This window comes from Epinephelus moara, chromosome 6, assembly GCF_006386435.1.
Source record: "Epinephelus moara isolate mb chromosome 6, YSFRI_EMoa_1.0, whole genome shotgun sequence".
Taxonomy (NCBI): Eukaryota; Metazoa; Chordata; class Actinopteri; order Perciformes; family Serranidae; genus Epinephelus; species Epinephelus moara.
In genome coordinates this window covers 19,699,299-19,714,243 of record NC_065511.1, presented here as the reverse complement: position 1 = coordinate 19,714,243, position 14,945 = coordinate 19,699,299, and the positions used below count along the sequence as shown (strand labels likewise).

At 40.0% G+C, this 14,945-nt stretch overlaps 1 protein-coding gene across 2 annotated transcripts in view; it reads left to right on the top strand.

Annotated features, from left to right (window-relative positions):
- Window positions 1-997: 997 nt before the first annotated feature.
- Window positions 998-14,945, top strand: part of mtbp (MDM2 binding protein) — a 43,336-nt gene continuing 29,388 nt past the window's right edge. For both annotated transcript variants that reach the window (XM_050047754.1, XM_050047753.1), the window contains exons 1-8: window positions 998-1,173; window positions 1,645-1,728; window positions 1,823-1,896; window positions 2,666-2,814; window positions 2,964-3,022; window positions 3,923-4,067; window positions 4,984-5,098; window positions 11,927-12,043. In XM_050047754.1, coding sequence (XP_049903711.1) covers window positions 1,107-1,173; window positions 1,645-1,728; window positions 1,823-1,896; window positions 2,666-2,814; window positions 2,964-3,022; window positions 3,923-4,067; window positions 4,984-5,098; window positions 11,927-12,043 — 810 coding nt within the window. In that variant the 5' untranslated portion in view covers window positions 998-1,106. The remainder of the gene's footprint in view (window positions 1,174-1,644; window positions 1,729-1,822; window positions 1,897-2,665; window positions 2,815-2,963; window positions 3,023-3,922; window positions 4,068-4,983; window positions 5,099-11,926; window positions 12,044-14,945) is intronic.

The following is a 14,945-nucleotide window of genomic DNA, read 5'->3' as shown; positions in this document are numbered from 1 at the left end:
AAGACGAACAAGTAGGCCTATCTTGATGATGTCATGTCACATCATGTGCTCCGCATCAGTTTGTAAGCCAACAGAAAAGACTTGTGCAAAACCTTGCACTGATGTAAAGGCACCATTAGCATTTGCTGCTGGAGACATTAAGAATAAATGGATAATGAACTGAAAAAAGGAACATTTTTATTCAATATATGAAAAATCTCTTAAGTTGTTGATTTGAATTTAGTTGTTGCTCAAAATGTTTGTCATGAAACTCATTTCATTACCAAAAAAATCACGAAATTTCGAAATTTACAACACTTGACGTGTGACAATATAAGAAGAGATGAAACAACAGACTTTTTGCATTGTATCACAAAGTTTTGTTAGTTGTTTTTTTTTCAAGACAGATCATCTAGACAGCTATATGATCTACCATTACTAGAGATTCATATAAACAAGGTGTTTTTAAGTGAACTATGAATGACATACTAAGATCTGATTGCTGCTAAGAAAGTATATATTAATGCAGAGTGTATTGTATGGTAAGGAAAGAGACAGACGTACGGACGTAGGGTGAATCAATTCAGATCAATTAAAACTAGTTTTTCTTGAAATAAAGTTGTATGAGTATTAACATAAATAAAAATGATACCATTAAATAAGGACAGAGAGTAAATAAATAAATAGACTGTGCTATCCAGGATGTTGAATCAAGACATACTTGTAGAGACAGTTTGGGGCTACTAATCACACCACAAAGTGTTTCTAGGACTTTTTCAGACAAAGTCAGGTCTAACATAGTTATCTTTGTCTTCATTCATTCATGAAGTTTGAGACATATGTCCAGTTCTCAATAAAAACCAGGTCATTTGCAACACCATCTGATGTGAGGTAGACTCCTTGGATTTCCTAATAGCATTAACAGGTCTTTCTGGTAGTTCAGTCTCAGTCCAGCAGGTGGCAGTAGCACGCTTGGTGGTCAACCAGCCGGTACATTGTACCGACAAATTACAGAAGAAGAAGAACTGGTGGGAAATTTGACAGTGCGCGAAAGATTGTTGTTGTCGAATGACCCATATTTCACTCTTTACAAACATCATTCGTGAAAATACTAATGCTTACACGACATGGACCGCTACATATTAGTTATATCCTTTTGCCAAACTGACGACGGCGTGGCGGAGGAGTATACATGTAAGTTTATCTTTTGCTAACGTCAACGCTGCTAAACCAAGTGAAGTTAGCCAGTGGCTGAAAAGTGTGTTAACGGACGATATTCATATTCACACATAGGTTAACTGTCTACTTGTTACATTGTTGACGGTGTTTGTTTCAAGAGAGTTGAGCCACATGAGCTACATTTGTCTCATAGCGTTAAACAATCCAGTTAACGATGCCCAGTCAAACCACTGTGGTAAGAAGAGATTGCCATTAACATTAGTTGGTAACGTTAACTTAACTCTTAACTGTTGGTAACTGACGGGAATATGAATGATATAATATCTTAGCAGCAAGCAGTGTTTCCCCATTAGATTTCATAATCTAAATTGATGAAGGGCTAACTCATGCTAACAAAGGAGGTGCTAGCCTTTATGTGTACTGTATGTTGTAATGGTAAATAAACCAGTCGTCTGTTGGTGACCACTGAGCTGTTATTGTTCACAGGTTTGGAGCCAGTAAAGCAGGTATATGACAAACTTGTGGACATCTCAACTCAGGAATCCGAGAGGGGTGTCTCTGTGTTTCCAGGTACAGTATCCTAGGCACTACAAGACCTTCACACAGAAGCTGTAGTTAGTTACATCTTTCCTCACCTCTGTCCTTCTTCTGCATGTTTTCCCAGCTTGCTCTCTCAGTGGCAGCCCATCAGTCCAGAGGTGGTACTTTTCTGTTCAGGCTTGCCAAGGAGTTACACAGGTGAGACATATAGAAGACTAAATATAGCTTTGCTATAAATATGGTTTATGTTGCAAGGAACTTGACACGAGCACCTATACATGTGCCATACATGTTTAGTGTCATACATTTAAACCAACCTTATGAATCCCCCTACTGCTAGACTTTCACAACAAAATCTTAAAAAATAAATTCCTCTTAGAAAAGTCAAACGGGAGGTAAATGTGGAGAAGCGCTGAACTTTTATAACCTTATCGAGTTTACAGAAGGAAGTCTAGGCATGTAAGTATGTTCTTCCTGTGTCAGTGGGGGTTCTCTTCGGCTTCCTCCCACGAAGGTTAGGTGGGAGGAAGGTTAGGTTAACTGGTGACTCTTAATTGGTTGTAGGTGTGAATGTGAGTGTGAATGGTTGCCTGTCTCTGTGTGTCAGCCCTATGAAACCCATCCAGGTTGTACCCTGGCTCTCCCCCAGCATCAGCTGGGATAGGCTCCAACCCCCAACAGGATAAGCAGTTATGGAAAATTAATTAACTTTATAGTGATCTCGCAACATGTCATCATACTGCACTTCATCACATCTATGTGTTGTTTTATGGTTGGTGGTGTCACTGTTTATTTTATCGATAAAATGTTTAATCTATGTGTATGCTGACCACTTGATCTAATGAAATATGCCAATAGAAGTGTTCCTTCAAAATGTATTACGTTTTATATCATTTAAACTATTGATACAATGATAAAGGAAAAGGGGCATTTATACTTGAATCTACATATATTACTTGTGTTGTAGTTTTGCAGCTCAGACTGGGAGGAGCTGGGGACAGGTCATCAGAAAACTGACAGTGAAGAGGAGAAGCCCACTGCTGTGGAGTCATGTCTCAGTTTTCTGAGTAATCAGGGGGCAACGGACCAAAAGGCTGACCAGCCAGCGCTGACAGAGTGAGCGACAGATGATAATTTATCTTCTTTATATAAAATATGCTTGTTTTGTTTTCTGCTCGGTATTGCAGGTATGTGCCTAGTTAATACATCCAATTTGAGATCATAATAAGTCTTCCTGATCAGATCTGAATGTGTTTATTGAACAGGCTGTTAGAGGAGGCTGCAGAAGGACTGCATCTACTGTCAGACAAGCTTCCACCTCCAGGTACTGTTGACCACTCCATAGCACTCACTTATAGCTGCTGTGAGTAATTGCATAATTTTGAAGCTGTCATTTGTGAGGATATTAACTCTGAGCTCAGTTGGACTGTCAATTTTTTAAAATATAAAGTTAGACTGAATGACAACCAACATGCCAATTTATTCAATTTTTTTTCAAAGGCACAGTTTTTGGTATTTAATCCAAAATGTTTCCACACACTTTTTCTCAAATGATACTGGGTGTTGTGATTGTCTGTGCAGCACTGTTTATTTAATGAGGAGAACAACAGTCATCTAGTTTACTGACAGGGCAACAGAGCACAAAGTTGGTTTACTGCACAAAACAATGTCTCAAGTGAGAGTTTTGTCTTTGCCAAAAGCTTCAGATGATGAGGAATTAAAACCTCTTTACTCAAGCCAGACTTCTCAGCTGTGTGACAATGATCCAGTCCAATTTCAAGCAATTAGTTGTTGAAACTGTGCCTGCTGCAGGCAGCCTCGTAGAAAAGGTGGCCTACTGTGCTTCATGAATATGCACTCACCACTGGGAATATGGGTTGCTTCTGCTTTGACTACATCTTAGCAAGTCTGTCTTCTGAAGTGATATTTCACTTTCTTAAAGAGCATTTCTTAGCACACCACCTCCACAGGAGTTTAGAAACAGTCACACAGCGGCAATAGCTGCCCTGAGGGGCTGAAGTCACTATGGGTTTCTAACTCTTCTTGATATTTCGAATTGCAAATGGGCAACTTTGCCGACTTGTTAAGAAGATGGTGTCAGTGGAACAACCAGCTGGGCTCACTGACCCCTCATGAAATTCTATAGAGACATGTAGAAAGAAAAAAAAAATGAGAGAAATGTTTAATGAATTCCTCTGTTTTTTTTTCCATTTCCACCCCTCAGGTAAAGCCTTGCTGGATGTGCTGGTGTTGGGCTCTGCAGAGCAGTCCCCTCCTGTTAAAGACCTGCTGCCTCTGCTGGGAGCTCTCAAACATATGTCCTGCTGGCATGCTGCTAAGATCACTGTAGTCACACAGCACACCACTGGGTGAGGAGATGAATAAATCACATGCATAACATTTCCTGAGTTGAACAAAGCAAATGATGAATACACTTTAAAACTTATCTTAATATGCAAACACGCTAACAAGAGAACCTCCCTGAAGTCATTGTATTAACAAGGTTCCTGTACATTCCCTGGGCTCGAACGTCATTTGCCAGTACACACACACACACACACATCAGCTATTCAACTATCAATTCATTCCCAAGCATGAAAATCAGATGAGAAATTTTAAAGACGGCTTCATATGCAGGACATGGAGAAGCATTGCGTGAATTTTCAAATACCATTACCTGTGAATTTCTCTCAGTTCACCACCAGGGGGGGTTAGAAGAGTAAATATGAGCACATATCAATTTTACAGTAATGCTCGAGTAATCTGAGCAACATTTCTACAGAAGCACTCACTTAAGTTTATGGCAAAACAGCAGCATTAAATCAATAGCAATATATTGCTACTGTTTGTGTAGCCTGTACCTTTTCCAGGTTACACAGTGAAGAGAAGGCTGTGTGGCTCAGGCTCTATTTGATTTGTGACACCAGGAAGTTGCTTGACATCCTCCCGTCTTCACTGTAATTTTACTATGTTGGATACTCTGTAAACACAACATAGTTTGCATGTCTGTCCAGCCAGGGGTCCCTCTTCAGTTGCTCTTCCTGATTTTTCTTCTATTTCTTTCCCTATTTAAGTGTTTTTTGTATGCTGTACAGATTATAAACACCCTGGAGGCAAATTTGTGATTTGGTTATATAAATAAGATTCACTATACATGACAGACTTGTTTGAATAGGAGATTTGAATATGAATCAGGGCTTTTATTCTTAATTTACATGAATCAAGGATACTAGTTTCTAAAGTTCCCCTGTGCTGGTCGTTGATTGATCCTTTTTTCTTTCCCAGGTGGCAAAAAGCAGCGTCCTACCTGAGTGCCGCTCTGGTGGAGCCTGCTGACATACACAGCTGTATGAACCATAGAGAACTGTGGAGGGGCAGCATAGTTATCAGAGAGAAGAAGGTAAGGACCTCAGAAAATTGAGTGTATTTGTCTGTGTGGAAGAAACATTCAAGATACAGCTCTTTTTGTGCAATTTATTTCACCTTTGTCGTCTTAACTTAATGTAGAAGGATGGAGGAGGAGATGGAGAAAACATTAACTCAGCTGAACCTATACAGTGTATACCAAGAGAGCAGCCAGGCAGTATTTTTGTTGGAAACACATTTTAATGGTTACAAACATAGAAGAGAGGGTAATGATGACACAGGGCTCTGGGGGCCGAAGATGCCGGTTTATTAGAGAGAGGAAAGAGAAAGATTTCGAAGATGGTTGTGTGTCTGTGTGTGCTCACTGTGCATGACTCAGCAGTTTGATGAAGCCATTTGTCATGAAGAAGGTTAAGACTTTTAGCAAAATGTGTATGTAGGTGACAGCTGTTTTACGTGCTGAAGAGAAAAAAGTAAAGATTTATCTGTAAATCTTTGCATTTACTTGTATGAATCCATATACACTTGTGAAGCACTGTAGGTGTGATCGATCATTTAAAAGCCCCAGTGAAAGAAAAATGTGTGTGTGTGGTACTACCTGTTGAGATAAAGAACTTGTTTTACCAACTTTTGTCTGTTTCTGGACAAGTACTGTAGAGGGCATGAGAAAAAGCAGTGTCCTTTTGAACTTACCTGCTTGCTTGCACAGGGCTTTTTATTATGGGCAGTGTTCTCTGTAGGCTGGAGCACACAGTTTGCCGGGCTCAGCGAGAGACGGCAGAGAAAACAGCATCTCCTTAAGAAGCTTCTGCACCGGGGCTAATCATGGTTCGGAGACCTGATTCATGCCTCAGTACTTGCTCCTTTATCTTTTTCATATGAAATTACTCATGCAGTGCACAGAAGGCCAGAGGGTAAATTTTCACATATTTTCTTTTGAATTGTGTGAATTTTTGAGTCAGTGGGGCATAGGTCCTTCTCAGCTGCTGAATGAATCTCGAGGTATTATCGGAGGTCACTGAGGGGTCATGGGAAATAACGTAGCTGGGCCTTGCTGGCATTGCCCTGGCAAAGCAGACCCAGCCTGGCCCGGCCTCGGTCTGAGTCGACCTTGCTCCCCAAGGGGTCGGCTGCAATTGATTATTTAGGACTTAGGTAAGGACAAGTGTTGGAGAACGCCTCTGGGCAGGTTCTGTCTGTTATTGATAGTGCAGGTGTAATTAACATGCAGTTACAGTGCTCCTCTTATTTTCTTAGGAGTTTAATGTAAAAGTTAGGGATGGGCACGAGTACTCAAGTACTCGAGTTGGTAGATGTCAGTATTCGTTCAAAACACATAAAGGAAAACATATTAGGGCTGTCAAGCAATTAAAAAATCGAATTAATTACATGCTCTGTGATTAGTTAATCTAAATTAATCACATATATTAATTTTTGCTGTGAAAGTTTTTAAAATCTTGAATTTAAATTAATTTTTGCAGATGTGTCGCAGTAAAGCTGCTGGATTTTGGACAGGATTGTTCTCCTGTCCTCTACCACTGAAACTAGCCTACAGTCCATTGCAATCCATTGTGCAAGGGAGTTAGCTAGTCGCTCTCAGGTAGACTTACTCAGTTTGTTTCTGAACGCCTGGTCGAGTGTGGCTCGCTGAGGCTGCTAGCGCTAGCATCAGAGGCTGTGCTAGCTCTGACCTCTGGGTTCACTGTTAAATGCTTTGTGTTGAGGTGATATTACAGGCTTACAGTACTGCGATGGTACAAAAATTCCTCACTGCAGATATTGCGCTCCTATCTACAGCTCCATCTGGCACCATGGAACGCGATTAATCCGCATTAATTTTTCTGTGATTAATTAACCGATTGCACTTTATGGGGGGCTGGACGCAGTGATGTAACTGCTGTCTGTGAGTATCAGCACAGACCCGTTTAGTAAGACTCATAGATCTGCAGCCAGTGCTTCCAGTCAGACATTACTTGATCTAACGTAGTAGGCAGAATAGTGGAAGTCTATTGACACAATACATGAATGTCCCGTGAAAGCTATGTAAAGTTAAAGGGGAACTAATGTTTTTTTCCAACCTACTTTTGTCTTAATGGGTGATAGGATGTTCAATATGACCATGTCCGAATCCAGCTCAAGGTAAACATAGACGTTCATTTCTCCTTTCCGTTATGTTGTCGGATAATTATACTAACAATCCGAGCCTATTTGTGTGAAAAAAATGCACTTTCAGTGGACGTATTTTGATGTTGTTTGACGCTGTCTGGATGCCCTAGTATTTAATATAGCGCACGCTCACGGGCTGCACGCAGGTCAGCCCTAGCTTCCTACTGGAGAAATGTCAAATATTGAACATCCTATCAGTCATTTAGACAAGTAGATCGGAAAATAGGGCCCAGGTTGAAAGGGTTCACTTGAGTATTGCAGTTATTAAAATTGTCATACCCTAGTTAAAGAACATGAAGGTAGACCCTGTGATGTAATCTCTGCCTTTTACATTCAGTTTTTATATCACACCATATGGCCAAAAGCTGGCAAACCACCCGTGTCCACAGGCTTTTCCTCTATGTTTGATGTGACTTGGGCTGGACTCTGTACTTCCAATTAAGGTAAATCATCATGCTACAGCATACAAAGGTATTTTAGACCAGGGATTCTCTGCATCTTTGGATGTGGGTACCGCAAGCTGGCACATAGTGGTCTCATGGAGCGGTGAGGTGGGTGGGAATGAAGGCTGGAGTAGACTCTACTTCAAAAGATTCTCTCCAGACATATTTTCAAACATAGAAAAAGAATCTGCTTTGAATAAAATGTTTTGTCCTGATGTATGGATTTACTGCATTGTTCACATTCATCATTATGCAAATATGTTGGGCACAAGATGTCAATTGTCAGTGTATGTAGAAGTTTCCACACCACGTTTTCAGAAATTTAAGATGATGAATGTGAAAACAAACTCTAACATACATCATTCTGGACAGTGATGATGACATCACAGTGAATTAACAAAAAGAAAAAACATTTCTGACTGTGGGTGGACTCTAACAAACAAGCGCATTCAGCCAAAATTAAAAGATAAATCAATACAGTAAGTTAAAGTTAAAGATTAGTTTATTCATTTAATTCTGCCTAAAAAGTAAGCGGATCCCTTTGCTAGCTCAGCGTTTTTGTGCTGTTACACCAACAGCACTGATTGAGAGAGAAAGAGAGTGTTGGAGTAAGTAAGACAGAGAGAATGAGTGCACATGCTGTATATGGCCAGAAGGAGAGACGTGTGAACTCGCCACTCAATAAGAAATGTGGGCATATTTACAGCTAATCCTTCCAAGTGTGAATGATCGATATCAGAAACAGATAGAGGGTGTGACTTGTTTCTGTTTTCTTCAATCTCTTTTTGTTGGTGGCCGACAGAGTGGAGAAATGAAGTAGAGATATCGAAGTTTGTGGTCTGGAGGGGCAGTAAGGGTTTCACTGCTGATAGCCTGAGGGTGGATACTCAGTGCTCAGCAAAAATGAAGAGAGGCCGCCAAATTAACTGTGCATTTACATGCACCGTTGGTAATTGGATGATCAGTTGTCCGGATAACATCTTTGCAGCTGGTTGTTGAAAATCACTGTTTTAGAGAACAGTGTGGTTCCAACTTTGTGGATACTCTTCTCACTCTGTTGTGAAAGCATTCGAATGGCCTGTGGCTGACGTGCAGGTACAGCACTCTTATTTTCTTAAAGTGTAAAAGGCATGAGTACTCGAGTACTTGATTTGGGTGTCAGTATTCATTAAACATATAAAGTAATCACTTTTTTTTCTCTTTGTGAAAAAAATATGTATGTATGTATAGATAGATAGATAGATGGGTAGATAGGTACATAGATGGATAGAAGGGTGGATAGATAGATAGGTAGATGGGTAGATAGATAGATGGGTGGATAGACAGATAGGTAGATGGGTAGATAGATAGATGGGTAGATTCTTAGATGGGTGGGTAGATAGATAAGTAGATAGATGGTAGGTAGATAGATAGATGGGTAGATTCTTAGAAAGATGGGTGGGTAGATAGATGGGTAGATAGATAGTTAGATAGGTAGATGGGTAGATAGGTAGATAGATGGTAGATAGATAGATGGGTAGATTGGTAGATAGATGGGTAGATGGATGGGTAGATAGATAGATAGGTAGATGGATGGATAGATTTAAAAATTATATGTATGAAAGCAAACAATTTTGGCCTTTTTTTAAAAAAAAAATCAAAAAAAAAATTTTTTAATTCTTAATTTATATATATATATATATATATATGTATATATATGTGTGTGTGTATATATATATATATATATATATCTGTGTATATATATATATATATATATATATATATATATGTATTTGTACAAAGCAGAAATGTGATCTGGCTAAAATGGTCTTGTTGAAGTCCAGGTAAGGCAAAATCACTGATTTCTTTCTGAACACATTTTATATAAATAACTTTAAATACCATAAATACATATGATACTTGTAAAAGTATATATAAAACATGTGAAATGACTGGGAACTGTTTAGTACTGAATTGTGCAGTTAGACTGTTAAACTGTTTTTCCCTCCTTCTGTGTCCAGGATTTTTCAGGTGGGCAGAATGGGTAGAGCATTATTGTTTGAGGGTGAGAGGGGCAGACTGCACGTTGCCTGGTCCTTCGTGTGGGCTGCCTTGATGAGTGCAGTGGCTCTGAGAACAATATATTAAAGTCAGTTTCAGCTGTATATTTTATTTTCCACATGTAATAGGAGAGTTCTGCTTATCCTTCGGTTTGTAAAGCGTACTAAACCGAAAGCCTTGAAAGGCCTGTACTGAGCCCTGACCCTCCAACACTCCTAGGAAGAACTGGAATGCTTCAGTTATGCCATTGAGGCTGAATGGGAATGAATTTCTGCAGCCATGCTCCAAATTGCTGCCAGAATAGTTTTGTCTGTTGTAGCAGCATATGCCCATTGTTTTGGAATGAGATGTCTGGATGTCTGCACACTTTGGAACACGTAGTGCACTTTATTCCCTGCTTTCCTCTAATAACTTTTCACACGGCCCCTTAGTGTCAAAGTGAACAGGCTGAGGTGAGTTGACAGCATTTTTTGTTGCTTCTCTGGAGATTACTTCATGCCCACTTGTATTTCTTTCTCATTAAGCGGAAAGTCTGGCAGGTGCAGTACTTTTGGCAGAAAATTGGCAGAATTGGCCAATTTTCTGCTATTCTTCCACTTTTCTCTGGGGAGAATAAGCAATCTGTTTCACTGTGGCATTTTCCTTAATGTCTCATACTGTTGGTGTTTTTTAACCAGCCTGAGATTTTCAGTTGCTACTTTATGCTAATTTCAAACATTGATCAGCTTGTCTATGAAAATATACAACTGAGGTGTCTTGAAACAGCTCAAAAGTGCCATCTTTATGTTAATTAATGCATTTTTGCAAAAATGTAAAAAAAGAGGCCAGGCGTATTGACACCGTCAGGTCAAGGTCTGGTATTTTTCATTTCATGTTTAACATAACCCAACATGTTTTCAAAGGGTTTTAGGCCCGAGAGATTTGACATTGAAGCAACATTTCCATCAAATTGTAATAATAATTCTAGGGTTTTTGTTTGACGCAGACTTTTTTATGTTTTTTTAGTGGAAATAAGGTCGTAGAGGTTCATGAAACTGACGTATTGCTGTAGCAGAGGCCACGTATGATCTGAGTTTTCTATTTGAAATTGAAAATTTCGGAATTTTTAATGTCTTATGTGCTGTCGATATTCGTGTCAGTGCTTGGGCATCAAAGAAATATCTGCGATCAGCTGAGGCCTATTGATTGAAGATTCTTAATTGAAGCAGTTAGCCACTTTGTTAGCATGCAGGTCGCAGTAACATTAGCCATGATCGCTAGAATACAGTTACAGCTTACAGTTTTCAGGAGATTTGCTCATTGTGGATTTGTGATATGCTAGCTTCCTTTCACCCATCTGTCAGCTTCTCAAATTCTGAAACTATTTCAGACGCTTGACTTTTTGACATCTTGCAAGCATACTGTATCTGTAAGCCTGTCACATGGGGTCAGACTGTTACAGTTTCAGTAGCGCTGGACTGCTGGTGATTGACATTAGATAAGAGTATGTCTGAGTCACAAAGCTATCAATAAGTTTAAATGTCCTAAAAATAATTTATAATACCTAATTTCCAGTACAACAATATCCAAATTCTATGGGTGCTACATTACATGTGCCACAAGGACTTATTTCTTGGTTGAAATTTCCCAATGAAATATTTTTTTGTAGTTCAGTGATCAAGTGCTGTTTGTGTGTTTTTGTGTTCTACCCTGAAATCAGGGTATTAATATTATATATTGATATTTCTGTCCATTTGCGAGCAGCAGAACACACACCAAACTTAGCATTTTAAGTTTAGTTGCAGGCCAGTTACATTTTTGTCCTAGTCAACTGGGGAGGCCATTGTACGCTTGACAAAAGTTTTCTCCAGTCATCTCTGCTCTGTCCCGAGCTGTGAGTATGCTGAGGCAAGCATGCAGCTTCTCCTTCATGAAAGTGACCTTTTCTAAGTTGCTGCCTTCAGAAGTGAGTGGGCTCCAGCAGTCAGAGCTTCACAGTTGGAGAGCGGTGGAACAAAGGAGAATTCCCAAAGGAATAAAAGCCTGTCTCAGAACAACCACCACCACTTTATGGCTGTGTAATACATAGCATAACAACTAATATGTGTGTATGTGCACGTGTACCGTTAACTACACAGCCATGTGAAGAAAACACGTGACAGCTGCATGATAAACAGTGTTTATCAAAGAATGAAATAACTCACCCCTGTGTGACCTTTCTCTCTTGTCCTCAGTATGTGTCGGAGCTCCGTTTTGATGGCTTTTCTCTGCGCTCTCCAGAGCATCACATATCTGGGACTAGTCTCTTGCAAGCTCCCAACACCACTACAGACCACAAACTACAATCTGAGGTGAGTGCCAAGCTCCTTATTACCATGCTTTACTTTTCAACCTTTGACATATTCATTAAAATTTAACATATTATGAGAAGGGAATAGCATAGACCTCAAGGATACACACAATATGTTTTGGGGAGAAACTGTGAATGTAAAAAAAACCTTTATATTTTCGTTTACAAGAAAACTTTAAAAGGTAGCTTTGTGGAAATTTTCAAGTTCACTTATTACAACCCATATAGCTGCATCCAACTCATCCACATTTTTCACTGCAGTTTTTCATGTTTGTAGCTTAGAAGCTAGCTAGCTCCAGTATGAACGAAGAAGATGACTGTTAGGTTGAATGTTTCTCCAATGCAGTGGGCACAACAACAGACCTATATGAATCATTGAATAAATCAGAGATGTGGGCAGCAATTCAGAGGTCTGAAATTGGGCTTTGTCATAACTGCATCTCAACTTTTTCAAGCACCTCAGGTAGGATTTATGGGTTTTATTGCCAGACAATTGTATTGTGGTTCCAAAAGTCAAATTTTTCACATCATTATTTCTTGTTTGTTCCTCTGTGAGGAAAGATTTGATCTCCAGCATGCCAGCAGTTGCCCTACAGTAGCAAGCAGTCTTCTGCCAGAGTGCTGTAGCTCCTGCACTCGATCCAAATGTTGTCAGTGAGGAAATCTTGTTAAGAGAAATGTAATGTGTTTGAGGTTATTAATCGCTGTATCTTGAATGAAGAATATAGCCCTGTTCGCATGGGACTAGTATTACCTGGGGACCTTTAGTAATTTGTAGTTATTGTGGAGGTCGTCTATGATCTTAATCCCGTGTGAATCTGCCATGTCCGTAATTTGTCAATAAAAAAACTCCTCTGCAAATTACCTATCATATTTTGCCAAACACAGAGATCATGTGATATGTCTTGTGCAAATTGGCATCCCTGTGATTTGGGGTTGCATTTCAGCCTCTTTCCTGGTTCTAGTATTGATGCAATGTCAGCTATTACAAATGAAAGTTTTTACAGCATTTTTGGTGCAGGAAGCTCATCCTGCTATGCGACATGGAGACCCATTCATAGAAAGAGGAAGTTTAAATCCATTAGAAGAGTGAAATCCTAAAAAAATCATAAGGTGGATGATGTGACCATGTGAGGCAGAATCAGTTCTGTTTGTTTCAACTACATTAGAATAAAAGAAAAAGAGAAGAAGGAGATTGATGCTGTTCATCACTGCTTGTTGTGCTGTGTGGGATTCTGTGGAGTGGAGTTAATTCTAGTAAAATACAGACTTCACTTATCTTGCGTGAATGTACTGCACGAAACACAGACGTCGGGGGTAAATTCTAGATCACATGAGGCCCCCTTGTAATACTAGTCCTGTGTGGATAGGGCTTATGATGACATTATTACCCTTTTTCCATTTATTTGGGCCGCGCCGAGACAAACCATGCCGCGCCGATTTGTCTTTCCATTACCAGTTTAGACATGTTGAGCCACACCAGAGATGGACTATCTCTGGAGCAGGGCCAAAAGCACACCTGACTGCCTCTAAGATGGTAGCGATGACGTCTCACCGACAGCAGCCAACCCTTGACTACCCGACCCACTAAATAATGGGGGAGTTTGGCTGTGGATCAACCTGCTGCTTTTAAATGTCATCATTCAAGCCAAGTCGTCAATTAAAGACACACCTCCAAGCGGGTTGCCCTGTTGTAATGGAGATGCAAATCCCTGCCGCGTTCTGTTGACGGGCCAAGTCAAACCAAACCAAACTAAGCCAGGGAAAAAGGGTATATGTCTGTTTTTCCATGTTCCTACAAGCTATAAGGAAGATTTTGATTGACAGGATGTTGAGTAGATAATGACTGAATTTACATTTAGGGGAGAACTGTTCCTTTAACCCCAGTTCAACTCACGTCTTACCTCCAAGCTAAAGCGTTGAATGAGCCACACACAGTTCCATCTCCTAATGATTTCTGAGGGCTAGAAGGAGATGAGTTCAAAAGGGTCACTTCCTGGTTGCCCTTTAATCACATTGAGGAACCTGTGACTGAAGGACAAGCAGTCAGATAAATCAAATGCATTTTATCTGCCAAATGAGCGCCGACCTCTTGTACCTCTGGTGACTTTGTAGCCAGAAAAAAGTATTTGAATAAAGATTTGTCATCTCAGAGAGCCAGTGCCAAAGTGTTTACAGAGGGGAATCTGTCTGCTGCAGTCATATGTTGCTTACTAATACTTTGTGCCCATTTTTGTTCATCCATCTTTCACCAGAGTGTTCATACTTTGTAGGGCAAACCTCACCCTCATTTGGAATTAACTTTTTTGCCAAGTTGCATCTTTCACTGTTCAGTTATCAGCTTTTCCTTTTTTGTCAGATTTTGTATGCCACATTTTTTAAATGGAGTAGTTCAGAATTATTTGTCTTGAGGTGGTATTAAACAGGCTAGTACTGAGAAACAAGAGTGAGCTGTCAGCTTGCTGTGATATCTCTATCCAGCCAAAATGTAGCCTCAGTTAATGTCCCAAGTATCAGCACTGTTGATAGTAATTCATATGACCTTATGTCAAAACTGATCCTTTAGGCTTTTATGCATTCAAAAACTTTGGCATTGTCAGACGTTGTCACTGCGTACAATACGTATTTCTTTACACTTTTATGTTTCAGTTCTTTTAATTTCAGTTTCACCCAGTGATCACAGAACTCTTAAATACTTTGGCTTAGTACTACAAGTGACTGCCGCGTAAAATAGAGAGTTGTCGCGTGACAGGCGGTGGTTGACGCGCCGCTCCCGTTGCCGGTGCAGCCGCTGTAACTGATTAACGGGGGCGAGCTGCTACGGGACTCGCGCTGCAGTTAACACTACTAACAGCGTGAGTTAATGTCTCTGCACATGTTGAGCTTCCAGCTATGTTAATACA